Here is a 24814-nt window from a genome sequence, read left to right on the forward strand (position 1 = left end):
GTGTTAACTATGGAATTTTAATGATATGCATACAAATTGTGGTCTAGCAGATCCCAAAGAATACAAATTTCTCAACTCTTGTAATGAATTACCACTGTTTCTTGATATAGATTTTGTAAGACAGTGATTTCCAACACATGATAAATTACCACTTTAGGGATAATGGAAGGATACAGAAAAAAAAGAAAGTTAAGAATTCTGGAAATTATGAAAACACTGCAGTCTGTAAAGTTGTTGAATAAACCTGTTATAAACACATAGTGAAATTGAGCAACAACAATAAACATTCAGAACTGCTATACATATACAAAACTTGAAAAGAAGAAAATTATTTAAGTGTGTCAAGCCAGGTTTCAATAAGGAATGCTTGAGAACACAGATATTCAATAACTCTGATCACATGTGGGCTTGTTACTCACTACCTGAGCCTGCCTCTTTTTCACATTGTCATTTTCTCTAAGCACCAGCTGATGCTAAAATCTTGAATTTTATTTAGCTATAAATATCTTAATATAAAAAAAAATGTTAATGGCATTAAATGACTTGGTGATTGCCTCCCAAGCTAATTTTTTTTCTTGTGAAGGCTAGCTGGGTTTGTTGAGCGGTCTTGCAAGTCTTTATTCTCTTTTACAAGATTGAGAATCAATATTCTCTTCGTGCGTGAGTGGTTTGGCCCGGTCACAGCTTCTTCCTCCATTCTTGTAGCGCGCACTGTGGTTTTGTTGTTGTTCGTGGAGCTCAAATCCGGATTACAGTTATACCAATACTGAAACAACTGTTACCAACTCATGCTAGCGGCAGACCTCTCGCGCCCTACCTTCCACGGCGACTCTTGGTATGGATTGAAGGTAAGGGCGAAGGCTTTGCCTTGCTGGTCAAAGGGAAGGTCCGTGCCTTGGCCTTCGCGACTCTTGGTACGGCCCTTAGTCACTTTGTTACTGAATCATAAAAAACACACAAAGCGAGTAGATGAAGCACTGATGGATCGATGGCGTGGGCATACACTTCATCACTTCAGGAGCCAAAATTTTAAAATATCTTGAAACACCATTAAAACACCCTAAAATAGCCTAAAATACTTGAAAGTCTTAAACACCCTTAAATAGCCTTAAAAAACACTAAAACAGCCTTAAACACCCTTAAAATAGCATAAAACTCCCTTAAACATCCTAAAATTCTTAAAAACACCCTAAAATAGCCTTAAACAATCTAAAACAGCCTAAAAATACCCTGAGACAGCCTTAAAACATCCTAAAGTAGCCTTAAACACCCTCAAAGTTTTCAAACACCCTAAAACAGCCTTCAATACTCACAGTTGGCTAAGTGTGTCCCAGCTGGTGCAGATGCCATGTTCCATCCCTACATAGAGCAACTTCCTTTAGTACGGCCGGTGGTGTCTGGTGATCCTGTTGGGAGGAGGAGGTGGTGGTGGTAGTAGTAGTGGTGGTGGTTATACTAGTACTAGTGGTGGTAGTGAAATGGTGTGGTTTTGTGAGCATCTGATGTGGTAATGTTGGTTGTTTGTGGTGGTTGTGGGTGTGGTTGGACAGTGGTGGTGGTGGTGGATGTGGTTGGACAGTGGTAGTGGTGGTGGTGGGGGTGATGGTGGTGGTAATGGAAGGATTTTAAAAAGACAAATATTTTCTGGCCAAAACAAGTGAAAAAAATTGATGTTCATGAGACAAAATTGTAAGAAAAAACATGCTATCACACATCCCACACTCACCAAACACACATCACACCAGCACACACCATTCCCACACCTGCACACACCAGCAAATCATAAACAACTCTTTGCAAACACTGGAAAACGTAAAAAACACACACCAAAAAAATATATAGTTTACACAACAAAAAAAACACTTACACACACACCACACGCACCACATACACACCACACCTGGAAACCTTTCCCACACCCGCACACACCAGCACAGTATACAGCTTGGTGTGTGGAGGGAGATATGGAGGAAAGAAAAGGAGGTGGTGGAGGGAAAAATGAGAAAAATTGTCAGGTTTTGAAGTGAGATTTAGAAAAGTACTATTTTGACTATGATAGAAGTGAGATAGGAGAGTCAAAATTGGAGGGAAGGTGGAGGAAACATGGAGGAAATAGTCTATGGAAGGAAAAGCCTGGAGGTAACCTGTGGAGGGAGATATAGAGGAAACAAGACAAACATTACCTAACCAAAACGCACCAAAAATTACCTAAAAATATTGCATCACACACACACACACACACACTCCACAAACAACCCTTAAATCACACCTGGAAAACGCCCACAATAAGTTTACCCTAGCCAACCAACACCAAAAAATAAATAAACACTATACATAGGTAGCTATAGTTGACATTACAAAAACGTACAAAAAACACACTTACACACACACCACACTCACAGCACACCTGAGGACACCTTTCCACACACACACACTCACCTCTCCTCTGGAACTTGGTGAGTGGAGTATTTGTGGAGTTTTGCCGCAGAGAGGAGACATGCAGCAAGTCAACAGCAGCGGCTCTCCAAGAACCCATTGTGACATTGTGGCAAGCCATGGTGCACCTCTGGAATAGTGGTAGTTGTTGTAGTAGTGGTAGTGGTGGTGGTGGTAGTAATAGTATAAATGAGGCGTGACAAGGCGTAGGAAAGGGTGAAGGACTGCCTACCACACTATAACACCACCATATCTCACTAACCACTTCAACTATCAAACTATCACGCATATGGGAGGTGTATGGATCCACAAACTATCTACGGAGGCAATATGGGGCGTGACAAGGCGTAGTAAATAAGAAAAACTGAAAATAGTTAACACAGAGAGGGCCGATGTGGAAGGCAGGATGGCGGACACTGCCTAACACAAGAACACCACCATATCTCAGTAACCGCTTCAACTATCAAACTATCCCGCGCATGGGAGGTGTATGGGTGCATAAGCTATCTATGGAGGCAATATGGGGGCGTGACAATGCGTAGGAGGGCAGGAATGACCACCGCAAATATGAGGCAACAAAACCCAAAAGTTTGCAAAAGTTTGCTTATAAAGACGCACTTATTTTCACTTTACCAGACTTTTTCACCTTAATTGGCACGTCTCACTAACTCTACATACTTTAGATAATAAGCATGTACACGCACACACTTGGGAATAACTCACCTGCTCCACAAATGTTCAAAACTGTAAATCTCAAAACAGAGCTAACAATGGCGGATCTTCTCCTTCTTCTTCTTCTACGCAAAATGTCGACATCATTGTATACACTTCCTCTATCACTCAAACTTCTTATAAGACTCAAAATAACATTGAGATAAAATAAATAAAATATGAAATGGTAAAGAAAAATGAAAATAACATGTGTATTATATTCCCAATACCGAAATGTGGGTGTTGGGGTCACTCACAAATATTGATAAAAAATCATATTTCGCCGTAAGGATTGAAATATTTCTACTTATTTAGTGAAGTTGGCACTTTTCTGATATCAGATTTGTTATTAGTAAAGTAAACTAATTTCTAAACTACAATAGAATCGTGTCCAGCTGTGTTTTGGTTTACTGAAAAAATAACGTTAAAGTCACTGCAAGGAATATAACGTTTTTTTTTTTAGCACGCCTAGGATTGTTTTGGTGCTTGATATAACACTTAAAAGATATAAAAAACATGATTCAAGTAACAATATTCCATAAAGTTTAGTCTACCTATTCGTATTTTCAATTTCAAAATTTTGAATGGTAACAAAATAGAAAACAAAAATCTTTATATGACAAAGAATCTGTGTTTTCTTTATTCGGCTGGAAAGCGAAAATTTGTGTTATTCAGAAAATGTAATATAACGTAGTTTGGGTGAGCTTTCCATCTCGACATTGTGGTGTGTTTGTCACCCGTTAATTGGACACAAACACCTTCCTTTCCACCGCTTTCAATAAAAAAAACCACCCGGTAGGAATATTATATTTTGATTATTAGTTACACTATTTATCGCGCCTAAAAGTGTAGTGTATACTAGTCTGGGAGCCGTTTTTCTTGTGGCGATTTTTTAAATGAATTATCTACGTCAATATTGAACCCACGGGGGGCGCCTCACCCCTGCCTTCCCCATGGACAGTCCAGCAATGTCTGCTTCCACTCCCCCTGTGTTTCCAGACCCAGAGAGTGAAGCAAAGCCAGAATCAACCACCACACTAGATAAATAGCCATTACTGTGGTAAATAAGGCGATGGTTGTGTATATGTACCCCAGTTAACACCGCCCGCCGCCCACCTCACCCACACCCACAGCCCGCCCCAACATTTCCTTCAATTCTCACTGTTTTCTGCTGCTGCTGCGCGCCTCAAATGCATAGCAGGGACAAAAGAGGAGCGAGTAGTAGTAGTAGCAGGAGCAGCAGTGTTATTATTATTACTATGAGGGTTAATGTGTGTGTGTGGGGGCAGGCTGTTTTATGTAAAATTATCCCCTACTCTCTCTCTCTCTCTCTCTCTCTCTCTCTCTCTCTCTCTCTCTCTCTCTCTCTCTCTCTCTCTCTCTCTCCATGAAGGCCACAGAGGTGACTAGGTAGAGTGTTCCTGCTGTTAATAATTTAGAAATGTTGTTAATCTCTCACTGGAACCTTAAAAACAATAACAACTTCAACTATACTCTATTGATGAAGGTTAGACACACAACCCGTCACTTCAGAGGAGCTTGGCGGTGTCTTATGGTGTGGCTTGACAATGTTAGGGCTGGATATGTCACTAACCCTCTCTCTCTCTCTCTCTCTCTCTCTCTCTCTCTCTCTCCCTCTCTCTCTAATCACAGAGGGTTTTATAAATAGAAATGTTAGTTATAAAAGTAAGGAAGTGGTGCGTAGCTTATATAATTCCTATGTTAGGCCCCATTTAGAGTATTGCATACAGGCCTGGTCACCCCACTATAGGCAATATCAACATGTTAGAAGCAGTTCAGAGAAGAGCAACTAGGATGATACCAGCTTTGAAGCGCCTGGAGTATAGAGATAGATTAAAGGCATTAAACATGTTTTCATTTGAAGGAGATGTATAAAATATGATAGAGTTATTTCAAATGTTCTCAGATACAAACTACATAGATGTGAGATCTTTCTTTACCTTAGAAGGGAATAGGACTAGAAATCATGGCAGGAAGATTAGAAAGCAAGGCTGCAGGTTAGATATAAGAAAATATTTCTTTAGTCATATGGTAGACTTCTAATGCATTCAGAGACGGTTGTAAATAGCACTAGTTTGACAATGTTTAAAACAGATTAGATAAGCACTTAAATTTATTAGATTTATAATTATGTATAGCGCTGCATGATAGTTTTATAAGAAATTTACTATAGTTAAACAAGACATGATCCCCATGTATGGGGATTACAGATTGTAAAGGAATTGATGCAGGACTTAGCCCTGTTAATGGGCCAAATATTTAGAATGTAGTAAAATGTATTGTGTACTTGTAAGTGTTAAAATACTGATGACTGTAAAAATGATAAGGATAACCTAGATGGGCCCTGGCCCTTTGTTATCCTAATAAATGTTATGTTATCTAATGGTACACAAATCTCAAGGTAAAAATGTGTCCCAGTACTGAAGGGGTTAAAATAGTGAAGACTGTGGCCATTAATCTTCTGCCTCCATACACCCTTCCTAATGTCAATAAAATGGTCTAATGGTACACAAATCTCAAGGTAAAAATGTTTCCCAGTACTGAAGGGGTTAAAATAGTGAAGACTGTGGCCATTAATCTTCTGCCTCCATACACCCTTCCTAATGTCAATAAAATGGTCTAATGGTACACAAATCCCAAGGTAAAAATGTGTCCCAGTACTGAAGGGGTTAAAATATGAAGACTGTGGCCATTAATCTTCTGCCCTCCATACACCCTTCCTAATGTCAATAAAATGGTCTAATGGTACACAAATCTCAAGGTAAAATGTGTCCCAGTACTGAAGGGGTTAAAATAGTGAAGACTGTGGCCATTAATCTTCTGCCTCCATACACCCTTCCTAATGTCAATAAAATGGTCTAATGGTGCACAAATCTCAAGGTAAAATGTGTCCCAGTACTGAAGGGTTAAAATAGTGAAGACTGTGGCCATTAATCTTCTGCCTCCATACACCCTTCCTAATGTCAATAAAATGGTCTAATGGTACACAAATCTCAAGGTAAAAATGTGTCCCAGTACTGAAGGGGTTAAAATAGTGAAGACTGTGGCCATTAATCTTCTGCCTCCATACACCCTTCCTAATGTCAATAAAATGGTCTAATGGCACACAAATCTCAAGGTAAAAATGTGTCCCAGTACTGAAGGGGTTAAAATAGTGAAGACTGTGGCCATTAATCTTCTGCCCTCCATACACCCTTCCTAATGTCAATAAAATGGTCTAATGGCACACAAATCTCAAGGTAAAAATGTGTCCCAGTACTGAAGGGGTTAAAATAGTGAAGACTGTGGCCATTAATCTTCTGCCCTCCATACACCCTTCCTAATGTCAATAAAATGGTCTAATGGTACACAAATCTCAAGGTAAAAATGTGTCCCAGTACTGAAGGGGTTAAAATAAAAATAGTGAAGACTGTGGCCATTAATCTTCTGCCCTCCATACACCCTTCCTAATGTCAATAAAATGGTCTAATGGCACACAAATCTCACGGTAAAAATGTGTCCCAGTACTGAAGGGGTTAAAATAGTGAAGACTGTGGCCATTAATCTTCTGCCTTCCATACACCCTTCCTAATGTCAATAAAATGGTCTAATGGTACACAAATCTCAAGGTAAAAATGTGTCCCAGTACTGAAGGGGTTAAAATAGTGAAGACTGTGGCCATTAATCTTCTGCCTCCATACACCCTTCCTAATGTCAATAAAATGGTCTAATGGCACACAAATCTGAAGGTAAAAATGTGTCCCAGTACTGAAGGGGTTAAGGGATGGGAGGTTAACATAACTGTAGTGTACTTTAGTGTAGATGATAAACTAAGGAATGGTACTATCAAACTGGAAATTGAGAAGATCATAGAGACTAATGCACAACATCCACTGCTTACAATCTGGGACTTGAATGGCCACGTGGGATTCAAAGGAACACAAAAGCCAGATGGAAATGGAAGAATGATATTAGAATGCATGGAGAAGTATAAAATGATAATGCCCAATGACGATACAATTGTGACAGCTTAGCTCAGTAATCAGCTTACCTTGTTGAGAAAATGCTTTGCTTCAGTGACACCCCAGACAGCTTAGCTCAGTAATCAGCTTACCTTGTTGAGAAAATGCTTTGCTTCAGTGACACCCCAGACAGATTAGCTCAGTAATCAGCTTACCTTGTTGAGAAAATGCTTTGCTTCAGTGACACCCCAGACAGTTTAGCTCAGTAATCAGCTTACCTTAATGCTCAGAGTATGTTTTGGGGCATTTTGAGGTGTTACATGGTGTTTTGAGTGTGTTTTGGGATAAAATTGAGTGTTTCAAGTGGTTTGGGCATGTTGAGTGTGTGTGGGTGTGTTTGTATTGAGCTCAGAGTTTGTTTTGGGGCATTTTGAAATGTTTTGGGATAAAATTGAGTGTTTTAAGTGGTTTGGATGTATTGAGTGTGTGTGTGTGTGTGTGTTTGTATTGAGCTCTGGGTGTGTTTTGGGGTATTTTGAGGAGTTACATGGTGTTTTGAGTGTGTTTTGGGATAAAATTGAGTGTTTTTACTGAAACTGAGGTTCCCACGAATAGACCTGTCTCTGATAAAATGCTTTGTTGGTTCGCAGTGACATCTCAGACAGCTTAGGTCAGTAATCAGCTTACCTTTGTGCCATCTTGACATGACATGATGCTCTTGGGAATACATTCCTCACACAAATAGATAAATCTCTGCACACTCAGTGAAATGTGGCTCAAAAATCTCTTAACTTCTTGTATGGTACATTTGCAGGATTGAAGCAAAGTCAGTCTTTTTATAATAATATATTTCCTCTATGTCACATAAACAGCTTTCATTCCTTCACAGCACCAACATCCACACAGAGTGTCCACACAGACAACACTGCATCATTAAACTGTATATTAATGTACTTTAACTACTTTACATGTACGGTAAGTCCTCGTTACACGGTACATGTGCGTTCCTGAAAACCTTACCACAAATCAGAATTACTGTATCCCGAACCCATTATAACGTGCAATAATAGGGAATGCGCTCCAGCTTCCTGGGAGGTAGGCTAGAAAATGGCCTGTTCATACTCAGATATTGTGTACAAAAATCATTTCAAAGTAAAAAAATCTTTAATTGTCATATCAATAGATGTTTGCAAAGTTTTAGACAGTATAAGAAGGGATTATAGGATCAAAATTCTTATGGAATATCAAATAAATGAAAAAGTACTAGACCTAATAACAAAAGTTTACCCTGGAGATAAAACTAGACTAAGACTTCAAACACAAAATTTAACAAGTGGCATCAGACAGACAGACAGACAGACAGACAGACAGACAGACAGACAGACAGATAGACAGACAGACAGACAGACAGCAGGGGGATGTACATACAGCCTCCATAACATTTGGCAAATTAACCCCTTCACTACCAGGATGTGCTTTTATACATAGTCATTCTGTTTTTTTTATTTTGGTGATTCTATACAGCTTCACAAACTTATTATGTGGGGATTCAAATAGTGAAAACTCAGGCCATTAATCCTCTGACCTCCATAGACTCTTCCTAATGTCAATAAAATCATCTAATCACGCCCAAAACTCACAGTAAAAATGCCTCCCAGTGCTGAAGGGGTTAAAAATTATGAAGATCTTGTGATCTCCATAGACTCTTCTTAGTGTCAATAAAATGGTCTAATGGTACAAAAATCTCAAGGTAAAAATACGTCCCACTACTGAAGGGGTTAAAATAGTGAAGACTGTGGCCATTAATCTTCTGACCTCCATACACCCTTCCTAATGTCAATAAAATGGTCTAATGGTACACAAACCTCAAGGTAAAAATGTGTCCCAGTACTGAAGGGGTTAAAATAGTGAAAACTGTGGCCATTTATCCTCTGCCCTCCATACACCCTTCCTAATGTCAATAAAATGGTCTAATGGTACACAAACCTCAAGGTAAAAATGTGTCCCAGTACTGAAGGGGTTAAAATAGTGAAAACTGTGGCCATTTATCCTCTGACCTCCATACACCCTTCCTAATGTCATCAAAATGGTCTAATGGTACACAAACCTCACGGTAAATACGTCCCAGTACTGAAAGGGTTAATAACTTTCAAAATAATAATAAAGACATTAGAAAGTGTAAATTTGTGCTTCAAAGATGACACTTTAAATGTGACTCACTTATTCTTTGCAGACGATGGAATGCTGTCAGCGAGCAGCATGGAAGACGCAGAGAGAGTGGTGGTCAGGTGGTGGTGGAGACAGGGAGAATATGTGGCCTGGAGATTAACAATCAGAACACCAATAATCTTGTGACCTCCATGCACCCTTCCTAATGTCAATAAAGTTGTCTTATCATGCCCAAAATTGTCTTCTACTGCAATTACTAATAAACCATATTATTATTATTATTATTATTATTATTATTATTTACACACACACTGGGATGGACTGGGAGAGGCTGGGATGCACTGGGAGAGAGAAAAGGAGGACAGAGAAGTCTGTGAGCATGTATTTCATGAGAAGTTAGGGGTGGAAGGAGCATAGGTGGAGAAGGTGTACAGAATGGGAATGAAAGTGAGAGGGAGTGAGAGGCCCCTAATAGTATGTCTGCGTGATGTATATGATAAATGGGAGGTGGTGAAGAGGGGCAGACAGATGAGAGACTGTCATAAGGAAGACATAAGTCAAATCAGGATTGCCCCTGACAAAACTAAGAAAGAGAGAGAGAACAAGACGCAATGCTAAAGGAAAAGTTGCAAGACAAAAGAAGACAAGGAGGCCAGTGGAAAATACAGAGGGGAAAAATTGTGAGAGTAGGAGAAGGCACTGGTGGGGACTGAAATACAGGTGTATGGGACAAAGAAATAAGCGAAAAGAGTGTCAAAATGAAGGTAATAAATATACAAGGGCTAACACAAACTAAAGCAAAAGAAGTAGAAGAGTTAGTGAGTGATGATAGTATAGTTTGCTTAACAGAGACCCAGAAGAAGCTAAGAGATATAAACTTCAGTGATAACTGTGTGATAGTAGATAATATGAGAGAGGAGCAAGATAGAAAGGGAGGAGGACTAATGGTGCTATATAGGAAGGATACAGGAGTAGAGCTAGAGAAGATACCAACAAAATGTCTGGATATATTGCACACAAAAGGGAAAATGAGAGGATGGGAGATGAGACTAGTAGTGGTTTACCTGAGTGTTAACGATCCACCGAGAAATAATAATATTAAGCTACAAATGGAAAGGATAATAAATGGAAACTCTCACCCGCTCTTAGTCATGGGTGACTTTAATGGACATGTGGGCTTCAAAGGGGAGTAGAAGGTGAATAGAAATGGAGAAATCATTTTGGAATTGATGGAAAAATATAGCTTGATAATGTTAAATGATGATTGCAAATGCACAGGAGAGTTCACATGGAGCAGAAATGAACAAAGGAGTGTTATTGATTATGTATTGGCAACAAATCAAGTCTATAGGAAATTGAAGAGCATGCATATAGATGAGGAGAAGGAAATTTTTGACATGTCAGACCACAATCCAATTGAAGTGGAGCTAATAATAAAAGAGGAGAAGAAAAATTTTGAGAGAAAAGAGTGGGTTGTGAAGGAGTATTATAAAACAGACAATAATTCCTTAGAAAGATTTTGGGTGTGCATGGAAAGCCAGGCGCTAAATAAGGAAGTGGAGAACATTGAAAAATTGGAGTCACTAATAAAAAAAACAGCAGAGAAGGTGCTACAAGGAAAATATAGCAAAAGAGGAGAAAAGAATAGCAAGAACACAGAGCCTGTATGGATAAATGATGTAATTAGGAAAGAAATAAAAGGTTCAGTATAGTTTAAATGATTTAATGACTGGTTATTAGGCTATCTCAAGGTTTGAAAAGTTAGTCTGATGTCCATAAAGTGTCCAAAATAATTTGTTTCTTCATATTTTCACCACCAGATTAATTTTCCATACTTAATGGTGTGCTGGCCTAAAGATTTACAGTCACTCCGGCCCCTAGTTCCACCGGCCATCAGTCACTGCGGTCCCCAACCCTAGTAACTCCGGCCTACCACCCTAGTCACCCCGGCCTACCACCCTGGTCACTCCGGCCTCACCAATTATACTATGTAATCTAGAAAAGAATATAGTAACAGGCTTTCTCTTTTATTAAATGATTACGTAATAGAGTCATACATATACACAATAACTACAACTAGCTTAATCCACCCTGCCCACAACAATATGGGAGCGCTGACTGGCTTCATCGTGACATAAACAACACCTTGCCACTGATACTAAAATATATCTTTATACAAAAGTATGCGTCTAAGTAAAAAACACACTCGACCATAAGTTCCCCGCGTATGATACGACAGTAATCATCCTGGTCACAATAAGTTTCAATCAGGGTTGCCACTTTTAAGCCAAGGCATCCACACAACCAAAACTAGTGTTCAACAAACTACTTCTTGAAAGTGACAACATACTAGATGAGCCTAGAAATCTTCGACAAGTACATAACAAAAAATATGCAGACAAGAAAAAAAACAACCATGTCTCATCTCAAAACTTTGCTGACCAACTACAATATGTAACGTCACACATCAATGAACATCCCCTCGTCCAACAAGTCATGTACCTAAAAGACGTCACTCCATGTATTGTGTTGTATACCCCGATGAACGCCACAAGATTCTCTACAAACTATTAAAGGACACGCATTACCTCCGACATTCCTCCAAACAGACAACCTCCACAGACATCAAGCTGACAGTCCTCTCCACACCAGCAGCCGACAAAAAACCTGCCCAACGCAAAAGACCAAAAAATGAGAAAACAGCCAGCAGGAAGAAGTTGAAATTAGAATCATAAACATATATAGGCTTAGTTCCTATTTTATTAACATTCTCTGTTCATTTTATCTTGTGGATTTTATTGAACCAATATGACAATGAGGAAAAGAAATAAAAATTAATTTAAACCTATTCAAAATACTCTCATTTCTGCCATTTATTTTATTAATAAAATAAAAAATTATTTTATACAGTAAAGTCCCGGGTTATGTCGGTCTCGATGTACGTCAAACTTGTAGTTACGTCAGTCCACTATAAGGCAATTTAAGATTAAAAAAATTGAAAATTTATAAATTGTAAAGTACGGAATTTATTCTTATTGTTGGTGGTTGCCCGCCACACCGCCTGCCTCACGCTTGAATACAATAACACCCTGCCTCAGTTCCACTACACCATCGCCCCTGGCAAGAGTGTTATCCTACTTCTGCGTTTACTGACTCAAGTTCTTAGTATCTTGCTCAATGGCACCAAAGAGAAAACTTCTTAGTGACAGCAGTGATGCTAAGAAAAGGAAAACCATTATGCTACAAGAAAAAGAGGACATAATTAAAAGACATGAGAAGGGAGGAAGCAGATGTGTGTGAGGGAGGGAAGAAGAAAATGGGAAGCCCGTTACCATGACAACGGGGAGGTTGACGACCTTGAGGGCTCGCACACCCATCACAACAATAACAACTCCGGAGCCTTCGCCTGGGCCACACGACACTCACAGCTGACTTGCACCGTCTGCGCCTGTCTGCTGATCCCTATTGCCCTTTCCTATTGCATTTCCTGCCCCGCTGCCCACGCTTCTACTCCCACCGCACTGCACTACGCTCCCAGCTGTCCGCCCTGGGCATCACAACATTCGACCTGCCCACCCTCCTGGCGGCCTCAGACGTCCACCCCTCTCGGCAACCTGCAGTCCTTCGTGTTCGTGGCCCTAATCAACAACAAAAACAAGCTTGTGTTTCATATTCCTACATAGTTGTAAATAATATAACAATATAACCTTTAACTTACCTGAATGACCATAAACAATGATTGGTTGAAAACTCCATAATATGCTTTGAAATGTACGGAAACTCGAGTTACGTACAAAATCGACTTGCGTCATGTTTCAGGAACGTAACTCTGACGTAAACCAAGACCTTACTGTGCTATGAACTTTATTACCTATTCAAAATATTCTACTTTCTGGCATTTAATTTATCAATAAAATATAATCAAATTTGTAATGAAGCATCCACTCATATTCACACTATACGTACTCACACTATTTCGGTATATTTCGGTGTTAAGAGGGAACCTATATTTCGGTGATACTTACTTTTGGTGTATTTCGGTATATTTCGGTGTTAAGAGGGACCCACTGGGAGAGGTTGTGATGCACTGGGAGAGGTTGGAAGGCACTGGGAGGCTGGGAGGCACTGGGAGGCACTGGGAGAGGCTGGGAGGCACTGGGAGAGGTTGGGAGGCACTGGGAGAGGCTGGGATGCACTGGGAGAAGCTGTGAGGCACTGGGATAGACCAGGTTGGACTGAAATAAGACGGGACAGAACACATCAAAATCTTATACCACCTATTTCTCAGCCGCCCACGCCCCCCCACGCCGCCCACTCCACCCACAGCACGGCAAAAGGCGCCACTTACCCCACAGCAGATCTTGATCTTGATCTTGATGGTACAGGTGACGCAGAATTTCTTCTGGGTCAGGCCTTTGTATCGGCAGCTCCTGTAGGGAACAAAAAGAACACCAGACAACAAAGAGGGCAATCACCATCTTTCACACCACTAGTTCCTGCATCTGGCACGCCACATTCTCTCCAGGAACTCTTTCACAGCCTCAATCATCCTTTCATTCGTCTCCCCACACAGTCCCAGCAGCAACACCATCCATTCCCTTCCTGTCATCTCCACTCTGTCATGCCCCAGCTCCCTCAGCACCACTTGCATCATCTCATACCTGTCTCTGGCATACTTCACACACTCCACCACCACATGTTCCACTGTCTCATCCTCTCCCAAGTCAGGTTATCTGATACAAGTTTATAAATTGATCAACAGAATGGATAAAGTGAATAATGAAAAACTGATCCTGAGAGAAGAATATGACATTCAAAGCACAAGATTGCATAGTAAAAAACTGAGGAAGGGAAGATGTCTCAGGGATGTAAAAAAATATAGTTTCCTGCAAAGACGTGTTGAGACTTGGAACAGTTTGAGTGGAGAAATGGTGTCGGCAATGAATGTGCATAGTTTTAAAGAAAAATTGGATAAGTGTAGATATGGAGACAGGGCCACACGAGTGTAAAGCCCAGGCCCTGTAAAATTAAAACTGCAACTAGGTATATATACACACACACACACAAAACCTCATGCTAACTTCCTAGTCTCAAAGATTTTGTTGAGGTAATGTATTTGGCAGAATCTCATGGCCAGGAGGATGATGACTTGCCAAACCATTACCACCATCACCCCCACCACAATACTTGCTGATTGGTGCTGTTGGATGTCTGGCAGAAATGCTCCTCCTGGTGCTGTTAATTGAGGACATGGACTCTTTTTTTTTGTACATTCCCACAGTTACATCAAATAAGAGAAGCTGCAAGAAGCCTTCATGTGTACAATTGGCAATCCCTGTATCAAATGTAACTGTCTCCTGCTTATTTCCATTTCCATCACTTTCCAAAGCTCTCTAATGAACTTCTAATCAATCTGCAACTATAGTGCCTAAATTGGTAGAAAAATCATTCAGTGCTGCTCTGAGATGTATATGCAACAAGAATGTCTCTCTCTCTCTCTCTGTTAGATCAGAAGAAAAAGATGATCACACAAACTGCACTAGATCAATTCTTCCAAAAGATCATAGAAAAGGATCTGGATGAAGGGCGGAAATGTAAATAAAGTAGAAGACACAAGGGTAGGAGAGTGGGGTGAAGATTCAGCAGACAATGACAAGTGATGCATCAAGAAAGTGATGACGAGTGTAAGGACATGTTTTTGTTGTGTTACCTAATGACTTATAAATGTAATGTACTTAAAAATAAAATGAGAATGCATGTTTTTATTGTTTACATGAGCTAGTGATGTATCAATAGTTTTTTTAAAGTTTGAGTAATAAAATAGGCAGACCTTCCCAGTGGCAAGGAATGTAATCCTCTCTTTCCCCTATTACCATTGATTTCTATGGGAAAATTATATTTGAATAATTCTTAATAACGCGACGTCTCCAGGAACACAACTCTCATGTTAATCGAGAGTTGACTGTATAAGTAATATTACAGGTTTTTTTTTCCTGGAATGGATTAATCAATTTTTCTTTTTCAATGTATTTCTATGGAGGGGCTGCCATGGTGCAGTGGGACCACGCGCGCTTTGTGGGCCCCAGGGTTCTCAAGTGCACGGGTTCGAATCCTGTCCACGATCCGAGGTTAGGAAGGGCATCCACTTGGGGTAACGGTTCCTAAATGCCAAAACCAAAGTCCTCCTGACTCCTTTGTCAGGAGGCACAATCCTAGCCCTAATGTAATAGAGGAACCGGATGTAAACCGGAGAAAAAAAAAAAAAAAAAAAAAAAATCTATGGAAAATAAAGATACAGCTTGTTTCTAAACAGAGTTGCAATCTGGGTTATGGAATGGATTAAGGATGTAACCCAGGGTACCAGTGTATTGTGTTTAAGTGGCAGTCAATAATTTTCTTTGATTTCTGATTCATGTGTTGCAGTTTCCTGTTAATGATATGTTAATAATGTTTTTCTTACCTTCTGTCACTCTGCAACTTAATAAAAATTTCCCCTCCTGCAAGTGCCACATTACCTTGTGCCCTTCACAACAGTGAGAAAGAGCTAATTCAAGATGAAAAAACATATACTTCTTAGAAGATTAGGCCAATAAAGGATCTTTGACTGCAGTTGAGTTTATTTTCAGATCATCTTAGGTGCAGTGAAGATAAATCAGGTAGGGCCAAGAAAAGCCAAATTCCAAAGTGAACCACACTTAAATGCTCCATATTACTGTTCCATATACAGTAATGATATAGTAATTTATCCTAAAATGTTAATACAAAATGAAGACAGAAAACAAATTAACAACCAACATTGTTATAATCTATGACTTTCAAGTGACTAGATTGGTTTATCTAATGAGTTAATGTGCAGTGTCTTATGCTTGAATTCTTTGTAATGTGTTGAACTTTAATATTAATCCTAAGTTTCTACATTAAGGATAATGGTCTTCCAGTTTGCTACAGGTGTGAGCTTACTGACTTCCAGGACTGTATTGCACATGGGACAACCCTCTCCATCCTGCACCAACCTACAAAACACAAAGCAAGTTAGTTGTATGTATATATAGGTAAACACAAGATTACAATTAAGGAATAAAAAAAATCAATGTATACTTACTGTAAGAGGAACATGCAGATTTAGAAATATAAGTTTGTGAGTATAAATACTAACTTTATCAGCTCAGTCCTTATAGCTGGAAACTTGCAGGAGGGACAGATGGTTATGTCATCTGCTAAGATATGCTGGCCCTGTGGATGAAGAATTTTTCTGTTATTTTAACAAAACCTCAGCCAAGTGCTTCAATATGCCAAATGTTTAAAAAAGGAAGAGATGGAGATTCTTCTACTACGAATTATTTCCTTAGGAATTAATTTTTCACCCACTAAAATAAAGTTACAATTTTAAGACGTTCATGCCAATATCTTTTCTTTTTACGATTGAATTCTTCTACCATGATTCTGATGGTTTTCTCAAGACAACCTGAAACACAACTGAACTGGGAAGACTTTTAAGATACTCCTAATATTTATGATATAGGAGAAGCACTTAAGCTTTTTATTTGTGCATCTACTTGTATATCAATTTTCAAAGATGCAAGCGTATGTATGAGGATGGAAGGGGAGCAAGGAGGAATTTTCACAGCATGATCAGGAGGCAGGGACATACGATATCTCTGTGGCTATTCAGTATTATTATGGATGGTTATATGAAAGATGAAAATTTGAATAAATGTTGATGCAAGGTTTAAACTGAATAACGTATGATGGGCTGTAGCAGTATACCTTACTAGCAGAGGGGAAAAGAAATTTCAGGGAATAATGGAAAACTTCCAAAAGCTATGTGTGAGAGAAATGCAAGCTGGGGATGGATGATGATAAAAATAAGGTGACGGTGCTTGAGAGAATTGGTGATGATTTCAATATACATTATAAGATGAGTGTGGTAGCTGTAGGAGGAGGAAAGAGAATGGAGAAGATGGGTGAAATGAAGTACCTGTGTTCAATGCTAGATAACCATGATGAATCAGATGGTGAAAAAGGAAGAGAGATGTGAAAGATAGGTGTATCAAAAGATGGCTTGCAAGAGTTATGAAAGAGAAATTTATGGAACTATTTTCCTGTCAGTATTGGCAAATGATTCAGAGACAAATATACAAAAAATTGGACACAAGAATTAAAAATGAATTCTGTGTGAGTTATTTGAGAGAGTCATGTGGGGTGACAGGATAGAAGGGAGAATTACAAGAATGTGTGTGGGAAATGTGGTATGACTGCTGATACAAGTGTTGTAAATCTAACACTGGTGGAGTGGATAAGGAGCACACCGAAATGGTACAGCCATACTGAGGGGATGAAGTGATGAATTTGTATATAAAATGTATATGAGTGGGGCTGGGCTGATAGTGTTAACAGAAGAGAAAGACCACTAGAAACTAGATGTATAAGATAAAGAAGTACACCTCACCTCATTATGCAGTGCATTGGATAACTAGCTGAATATTAAAGGGAAGAAAAGGGATGCATTCCCCCTCTCTTTATTTTGCAATGTTACAATAAACTAAAATATCCTTACACCAGATACGTGTGTGTTCTTCACAGTGTTCGTGTACTGCAGTGTCGTCACAAGGACACTGGTATCAATCCATGAAGAAGAAGGATATGCTGGGCAAAACTTTCTAAGTTTAATTTCTTGTGTAAATGAACAGGATACAAAAGGAACAAGTTCAACATTAGGCCATTCTGTTTCTGTGTTTGTCTCTCTTCTTACCACTCTCCTCCTCTTCTGACCAACTGTTCTAACAAATGCTGTTGGGTCAGTACCTTCTTTTACAGAATAGTCAACTCTTGATTAATATGAGTTTGAATCACGCAATTTTGATTTAACACGGCTTGATATTTAAAAAGATATGATCAAATAATGTGATTTATTAAATTTAATTTGGATTAACTCAACTCAATGACTTCACACATACCTACACTGCTTGTGGAAACTGCACTGGGCCAAGATTAAAAGAACCCAAACAACCTGAATAAACTCTTTCAATTCTTCTTTCCAGCCTCACAACTGAGCTTGTACCTCGTGCACAGTCTGCCATAGCATGTCCTGTCTCTCTTACTGCCATGATTTCATAGCTGCCAAGACCACTAACAGTAGCAGTAGCAACTATGACATTGTCTGCATGAGCCAATGTCCCTGATTTGTCCCAAGTTGTGTGCACACCAAACACCACAACCACTTGCCACTCCTGACAATAGTGATGCAACAAGCTTTCTCCCTTTACAAGAAGGGCTGGAGAGTCATGATATAGTAGGGGATCTAGCATCTTGGGGGAGGAGTTATGGAGAGCTGTGGCATCCATATTGTGCCAGGACACAGTACATACATGCATGGAACAATTAGCAGGCAAGAATGCAAAATAAACACCAAGCTGACTTAGAGCACTGTCTTATTTTTTCAATGACAGAATTTTTTTTTTTTTTTTTTTTTTTTTTTTTTTTTGTGTTATGGCCTACAGTGCCTCTAGGCATACTTGAAGAATATATGTGGGAAGTGCTGTTCAGCTTCTGCCCATTAGTGGTGCAGACAATTTTATTTATATTAGGGACCATATCACCACCCAAGTGCATCTTTAGTGTAACCACCTAGAACCTGGGTATCATGGTGACATGTAAGTAACTTTAAACCACTTAACAAGTGTCATAGCTTCAAAATAGTATGTGGTGGGATTCGAACCTATGCATGGATGTCTGCCTGATCCCATGCTCATCACCTTATCTACTATGCCGCTGCCTCCCTAATATAATACAGTAGCTTACAACATCTCAATGACAAAATCCCTCCAATTGTACTTAGTGTTGCACCAAAGGATCCTCACAGGCAGGCATAGATTACCCACACACTGTAAAGCCTGAAAAGGAACATTATAGGCAGAGAATATGCAGATGCTATAGGTGAGATGAGGGTACCTCTGCTCATGGTACCAACAAAGCCCATTACCTCAGTTTGGCTCCCAAGACCAAGGCCACAGACATGAGGGCTTCAGGGTATAAATCAAGGCTTTGTAACAGTATTTATATTAAATTTTAGTAAAACGCATATAGAATAATGTTTGGAAAACAAAGAAAAGCTTGATAGGAATAGAAAAGCTCATTACAAAAAGATCCCATTCCTTAGTGAAGTAAATCCCAGCATAAAGTAAAAAAAGCATATTACCGTAGCAATGCAGTATGGCAGGGAGCTTTGACACTGAGCACATTCAAGACTAGTCTCCTCAATAGCTGTTGAACAGAAGGGGCAAGGTGACCTCTTTTCTTCTTCCTCACTCTTCTGTGGTTTGCGCACTATGGCCTCAATTTTTTTCTTGTATCTTTCATCTATCTGACCACGAGTCTCAGGACGCATCAGCATGGCAGCAAAACTGAATGAAGAATTCTTGAGTCCGGCTCGCTGGCACTCAATAACAGTGGAGGTTAAGATGGGGACCATGTCTGAAATTATGTCTCCTTATAGTTACTGTTGTGTTCAATTTCATCTGTGGGGGCATGGACATCTACAGATTGCTGAAAAGTTTAATGACTTTAATAAATATTTCTCATATAATCAATACCATCATTATGACCTAATTTTCTGTCCTGACTTTGAGAAGACAGAAAGCAAGAGAAACATTTTTAAAACTGGAATTGTGAAATGGTGGAAATGTGTAATAGTAATAGGAGATGTACACAAAATTACTATTAGGAAATTAATACAATAATAAAAATAATAGAAGAATAATTAAACAGGTAAAAAATTCATTAATAAAGGAATAAAGATATAATGATTATGGATAACATGTCATCAGATACATTATGGGTAGCATGTAAGCTACACATAAATGTAATTTCTAAACTAAAATGAATTTCTTCACTTATCTATTTTTCACACTAAAAACGAGCAATTCCACTGTACCACTTACTTTTATGCCAAGATTAATATTCCCGCATTAGCACTATGCCTGTCAGCAGTGACCAGCACTGCTTGGTACAGCCAGAGCAGCAGCTGTGCACCACCTCAGTAAATTATCATGTGTCATGAGCTAGACTGAGAAGAAGAGGGAGGGCACTTGTTGCTGTATGAAAACCAGGTAGGTGAAAAAATTAACTTCAGTTCGAACATTACATTTTTATCACAAAGACCTGTTTAAAAAAAAAAAAAAAAAAAAAAAAAAATCCAATATTTAAGGTGGGAGTTGACATGACATAACAGGCATAGAGGGTGAAAACAGTGTTTATTTTGAGACACTAATCTTGAAAGAGGTTAAATGCAGAGAGGGTGCTGGAAGTTGCACCTATACTCAGGTCACTCTAAACTCGCTGTTTAGTTATGGCCCTGGGTTTCACTAGGATTCCCCCACTATTGCCACCTATCTATAGATCAGGGTTTCTCAACTGGGGTTTCCCAGAACCCTAAGGTTCCACAAAAGGTTCCTAAGGGTTCAGTGAAAACAAGTGAGATAAGCTAATGCACTTTTGACTTTTTATTTAATTTCAAATAGTATGTAATGTAACTAAACATGCACCATATGTTATTGGTTATTGTAATATTATAATACATACGTCATCATATCTAATCTATATGTTACTAAAAAAATAAAAATCCTTGAGAATACATTTAGTGATGTCTGTATAGCACCTGTTCGTGACTGATTCATGTATCAAGTGACTCATTCAATACAAGACGCATGCAAAGTCTACATCAGTCATCTCTGTGGTTCTTGGTGTACAGGTACAGTCCCTCATTTGCCCATAATATTCAGTAAATTTCTTTTTCAGAATTCAGGGTTATTTTTGCACAGGGGGTTCCTTGTGACATGTAATTTATTTTAAGGGTTACGCAAGGGTAAAAAGGTTGAGAAACGCTGTTATAGATAATGGGAATGTCTTCTTTCTCCAACCTCGCTCCACCTCTTTACCATTTGTATCTTTCTCTCCTATGTTTCTATATAAATTGGAGTACTTAAAAAATTATTTATGAAATCATTCTAACTTTTGTCTCACATCACTTTCACCACTGACTGTGTGTGTGTGTGTGTGTGTGTGTGTGTGTGTGTGTGTGTGTGTGTGTATTTACCTAGTTGTTGTAGTTTTACAGGGCCTGGGCTTTATGCTCGTGTGACCCCGTCTCCATATCTACACTTATCCAATCTTACTTTAAAAGTGTGCACACTCTTTGCAGACACTACTTCTTCATCTAAACTGTTCCACGTCTCAATACATCTCTGCGGGAAACTATATTTTTTAATATCTCTCAGACATCTTCCTTTCTCAGCTTTTTACTATGCGATCTTGTGCTTGGATGTCATATTCTTCTCTCAGGATCAGTTTCTCATTATCCACTTGGTCCATTCCGTTGATCAATTTATAGACTTGTATCAGGTCTCCTCTCTCCTTCTTTGTTCCAAGGTTGGTAGATCCATAGCCTTTAGTCTCTCCTCATATGTCATCCCTTCAAGTTCTGGGACCATTCTTGTAGCCATTTTTGTAGCCTCCAATTTTCTTATGTGTTTCTTTTATGAGGGGTCCACACTACTCCTGCATATTCCAATCTAGGTCTTATTATAGTATTTATCAATTTCTTCATCATTTCTTTGTCCATGTAGTGAAATGCTACTCCAATATTCCTCAGCAAATTATATGTTTCTCTAAAAATTCTATCAATATGGCTTACTGGTTGATTGTTTTCTTCCATCGTCACTCCTAAGTCCTTTTCCTTTTGACTTTCTCCAGTTCTACACCATCTCCCATCTTATAGATTCCCACAGGTCGTCTTTCACTCTTTCCCATTTCCATGACATGGCTTTTGTTCACATTGAATTCCATTTCCCACTTCTTACTCCATTCCCAGATCTTATTTAGGTCTTCTTGCAGTATTTCACAATCCTCCTTTTGCTTTATAACTCTGCACAGTTTCGTATCATCCGCAAACAAATTTATGTAGCTGTTCACTCCTTCTGGCATGTCGTTAATATAAATGAGGAAAAGTATTGGTGCCAATACTGACCCCTGTGGCACTCCGCTTTCTACTGCTCTCCACTTGGACTTCATATCTTTAACTACCGTCCTTATTTCTCTCCCCCTCAAATAATTTTCTATCCATCTCAATGTGCTTCCTTTTAAGCCACCCTTCTCCTCTAACTTCCACAGTAATCTTGCATGTGGCACTTTGTCAAACGCCTTTTTAAATCCAAATAGATGCAGTCAACCCATCCTCTCTCTCTTGTACTCTATCAACTATTCTAGAATAGAAACTCAATAAATTAGTTACACAAGACCGTCCTTTTCTAAAACCAAATTGGCTATTTGATATTAATTTGTTGTCTTCAAGGAACTCGATCCATTGTTTCTTTATTATTCTTTCACACATCTTGCATATTACACTAGTTAGTGATACCGGTCTGTAATTTAAAGGTTCTTCTTCCTTCCACTCTTATATATGGGAACCACCTCAGCTCTTTTCCATTCTACTGGCACTGTTCCATTTTCTATTGAGCATTTTATGATGTTGTATATAGGACTTGCTAGTTCTTCCCTACATTCTTTCAGTATTCTGCCTGAGACTTCATCCGGTCCCATTGCCTTCTCTTCATCCAGTTCCTTCATTAACTCTTTTATTTCAAGCTTGGTTACTTTAATCTCTTTCATATAGATTGTCTCTATTACCCTGTGGCCTCTCAAATTTGGATTCTTTAGTAAAGACCTCCTGGAATTTTTTATTTAATAGTTCTGCCATACTTTTGGGTCTTCCACCATCCCGTTCTCTCCTTTTAACCTTTCTATTGTTTCTTTTTGCCTAATTTTTCCATTTATGAATCTATAGAACAATTTTGGTTGCTCCTTACATTTTTCGACAATATCTTTTCAAGTTCTTTTCCTCTTCCTTCCTCACCTTAACATATTCATTTCTCGCTGCCTTGAAGTTTTCCTTGTTTGTTGGATTCCTATTTCTCCTCCACCTTTTCCATGCTCCATCTCTTTTCTCCTTTGCCTTAGCACACCTTGCATTAAACCAATCTTTCTTTCCTTCTTCTTTTGGTCTATATTTTGGGACATATTCCTGACTCCTGTTTTGTATATTTCCAAAAATAAGTTATATTTGTCTTGCATTGTCTCTGAGTTTTCCATCTCCTCCCAGTCTACGTTTTAAAATAGTTCTTGAGATTCTCAATATCAGCCTTTCTGTAATTTAATCGGTCTCCTTTGTATGAATCATCTCTATCTTCCTTTCCTTCTTCTATATCTATTTCTAATATTGCATGGTCACTCTTTCCCAATGGGCACTTATATCTTATATCGTCATTCATTTGTATACCCTTGTAAAAACTAGGTCCAATCTGGCCGGCTCATCGCTTTCCTCTGAATCTTGTGCATTCCTTTACTCTCTGGTCCATCATATTGTCTATCATTAGGTTTAAGAATCTTTCTCCCAGGCTTCTTCCCCATACCACTTTCATAATTTTCCCAGTCCACTTCTTTACAGTTGAAATCTCCTACTAATATCACTTTTCTCCTTTCTTTAACGATTCTCATTAGACTCCTTATTGTGTCATCTATCATGTCTTTATATTCTTGATTGGTCCATGAATTTGTTTTTGGTGGCACATATGTTACAATGATTGTTATCTCTTTTTTATTAATATGCATCTTAATATACAATACTTCTGCTTTTCCTTCCCCACATTCCACTTGATTGATCACTATCTCCTTCCTTAATATTATCATGACTCCTCCTCCTCCTTTACCCACTCTGTCTCTTCTCCATACATTATACCTATTATCCAAGACTATTTTGATTTCCTCATTTAGTTTTGTTTCAGCCAGGCATATAATATCTGGATTTTCTTTCCTTATGTAATCTCTTAATTCTAATTTACTTGATAAAACCCCGTCTATGTTCGTATACATCATTTTTAGTCTTTTGCCTTTATCATTTTTAGTTAAACTTGTGTGTGTGTGTGTGTGTGTGTGTATACAATAAGTCCTCGTTATATGGTATATATGCGTTCCTGAAAACCTTACCACATATCGAATTTACCGTGTACCGAACCCATTATAACATGTAATAATAGGGAATGAGTTCCAGCACGTCAAAAGTCACCCCTACAGAAATGAAAATACATTAAAATAATCATTAAAAAAAAAAAAAAAAAAGAAAGTAAAGTACTGCGCAAAAGAAATAAACAGAAAATGTTTTTATTTACCTTTCAATCGCCATGTATTCTATCAGATGATGTCCTTCCCAAGGCTAAGGGAATGTAGGGATTTCAGCCCTTACTCATCTTCCGCTGAGTGGGCAGACAAAAAATAAGACGTCATCGTCTGCACTGTCAGAAGCAGATGTAGAAAGGCCAGCTGTAGCAGGGTTGGCAGGTGTGACAGGGACGGCATATCTGACAGGCTTGAAGAACGAGTAGATGGAGGACTGTTTAGCTTTTCTTGTTTTTTCATCATAGATTTCTTGATAAATCTTGACACTTTTCTCTACATCATGAGCCACTTTGCTACTGGCAGGATTT

At 38.8% G+C, this 24814-nt stretch overlaps 1 protein-coding gene and 2 long non-coding RNA genes across 6 annotated transcripts in view; 1 reads left to right on the forward strand and 2 right to left on the reverse strand.

Moving 5' to 3' along the window:
* Window positions 1-1382: 1382 nt before the first annotated feature.
* LOC123506711 lies at window positions 1383-3234 on the reverse strand. Its single transcript, XR_006675493.1, has 3 exons — window positions 3160-3234; window positions 2440-2566; window positions 1383-1406 (listed from the first exon to the last, which is right to left on the reverse strand). It is a non-coding gene; the product is annotated as an uncharacterized LOC123506711 (long non-coding RNA).
* A 714-nt stretch (window positions 3235-3948) lies between these two features.
* Window positions 3949-9556, forward strand: LOC123506710. Its single transcript, XR_006675492.1, has 2 exons — window positions 3949-4207; window positions 9343-9556. It is a non-coding gene; the product is annotated as an uncharacterized LOC123506710 (long non-coding RNA).
* Window positions 9557-15877: 6321 nt separating this feature from the next.
* The window catches only part of LOC123506766 (WD repeat-containing protein 19-like), a 78592-nt gene continuing 69655 nt past the window's right edge, over window positions 15878-24814 (reverse strand). For 3 of the 4 annotated variants that reach the window (XM_045259088.1, XM_045259086.1, XM_045259085.1), the window contains 3 exons: window positions 19477-19751; window positions 16435-16511; window positions 15878-16291 (listed from right to left, as the gene is read on the reverse strand). In XM_045259088.1, the coding sequence (XP_045115023.1) occupies window positions 16183-16291; window positions 16435-16511; window positions 19477-19751 (461 nt within the window). In that variant the 3' untranslated portion in view covers window positions 15878-16182. Of the gene's footprint in view, window positions 16292-16434; window positions 16512-19476; window positions 19752-19776; window positions 20372-24814 lie in introns of those variants that run through there. The other variant, XM_045259089.1, reaches the window with a different exon arrangement.

Source organism: Portunus trituberculatus, chromosome 20, assembly GCF_017591435.1.
Source record: "Portunus trituberculatus isolate SZX2019 chromosome 20, ASM1759143v1, whole genome shotgun sequence".
Lineage (NCBI taxonomy): Eukaryota > Metazoa > Arthropoda > Malacostraca > Decapoda > Portunidae > Portunus > Portunus trituberculatus.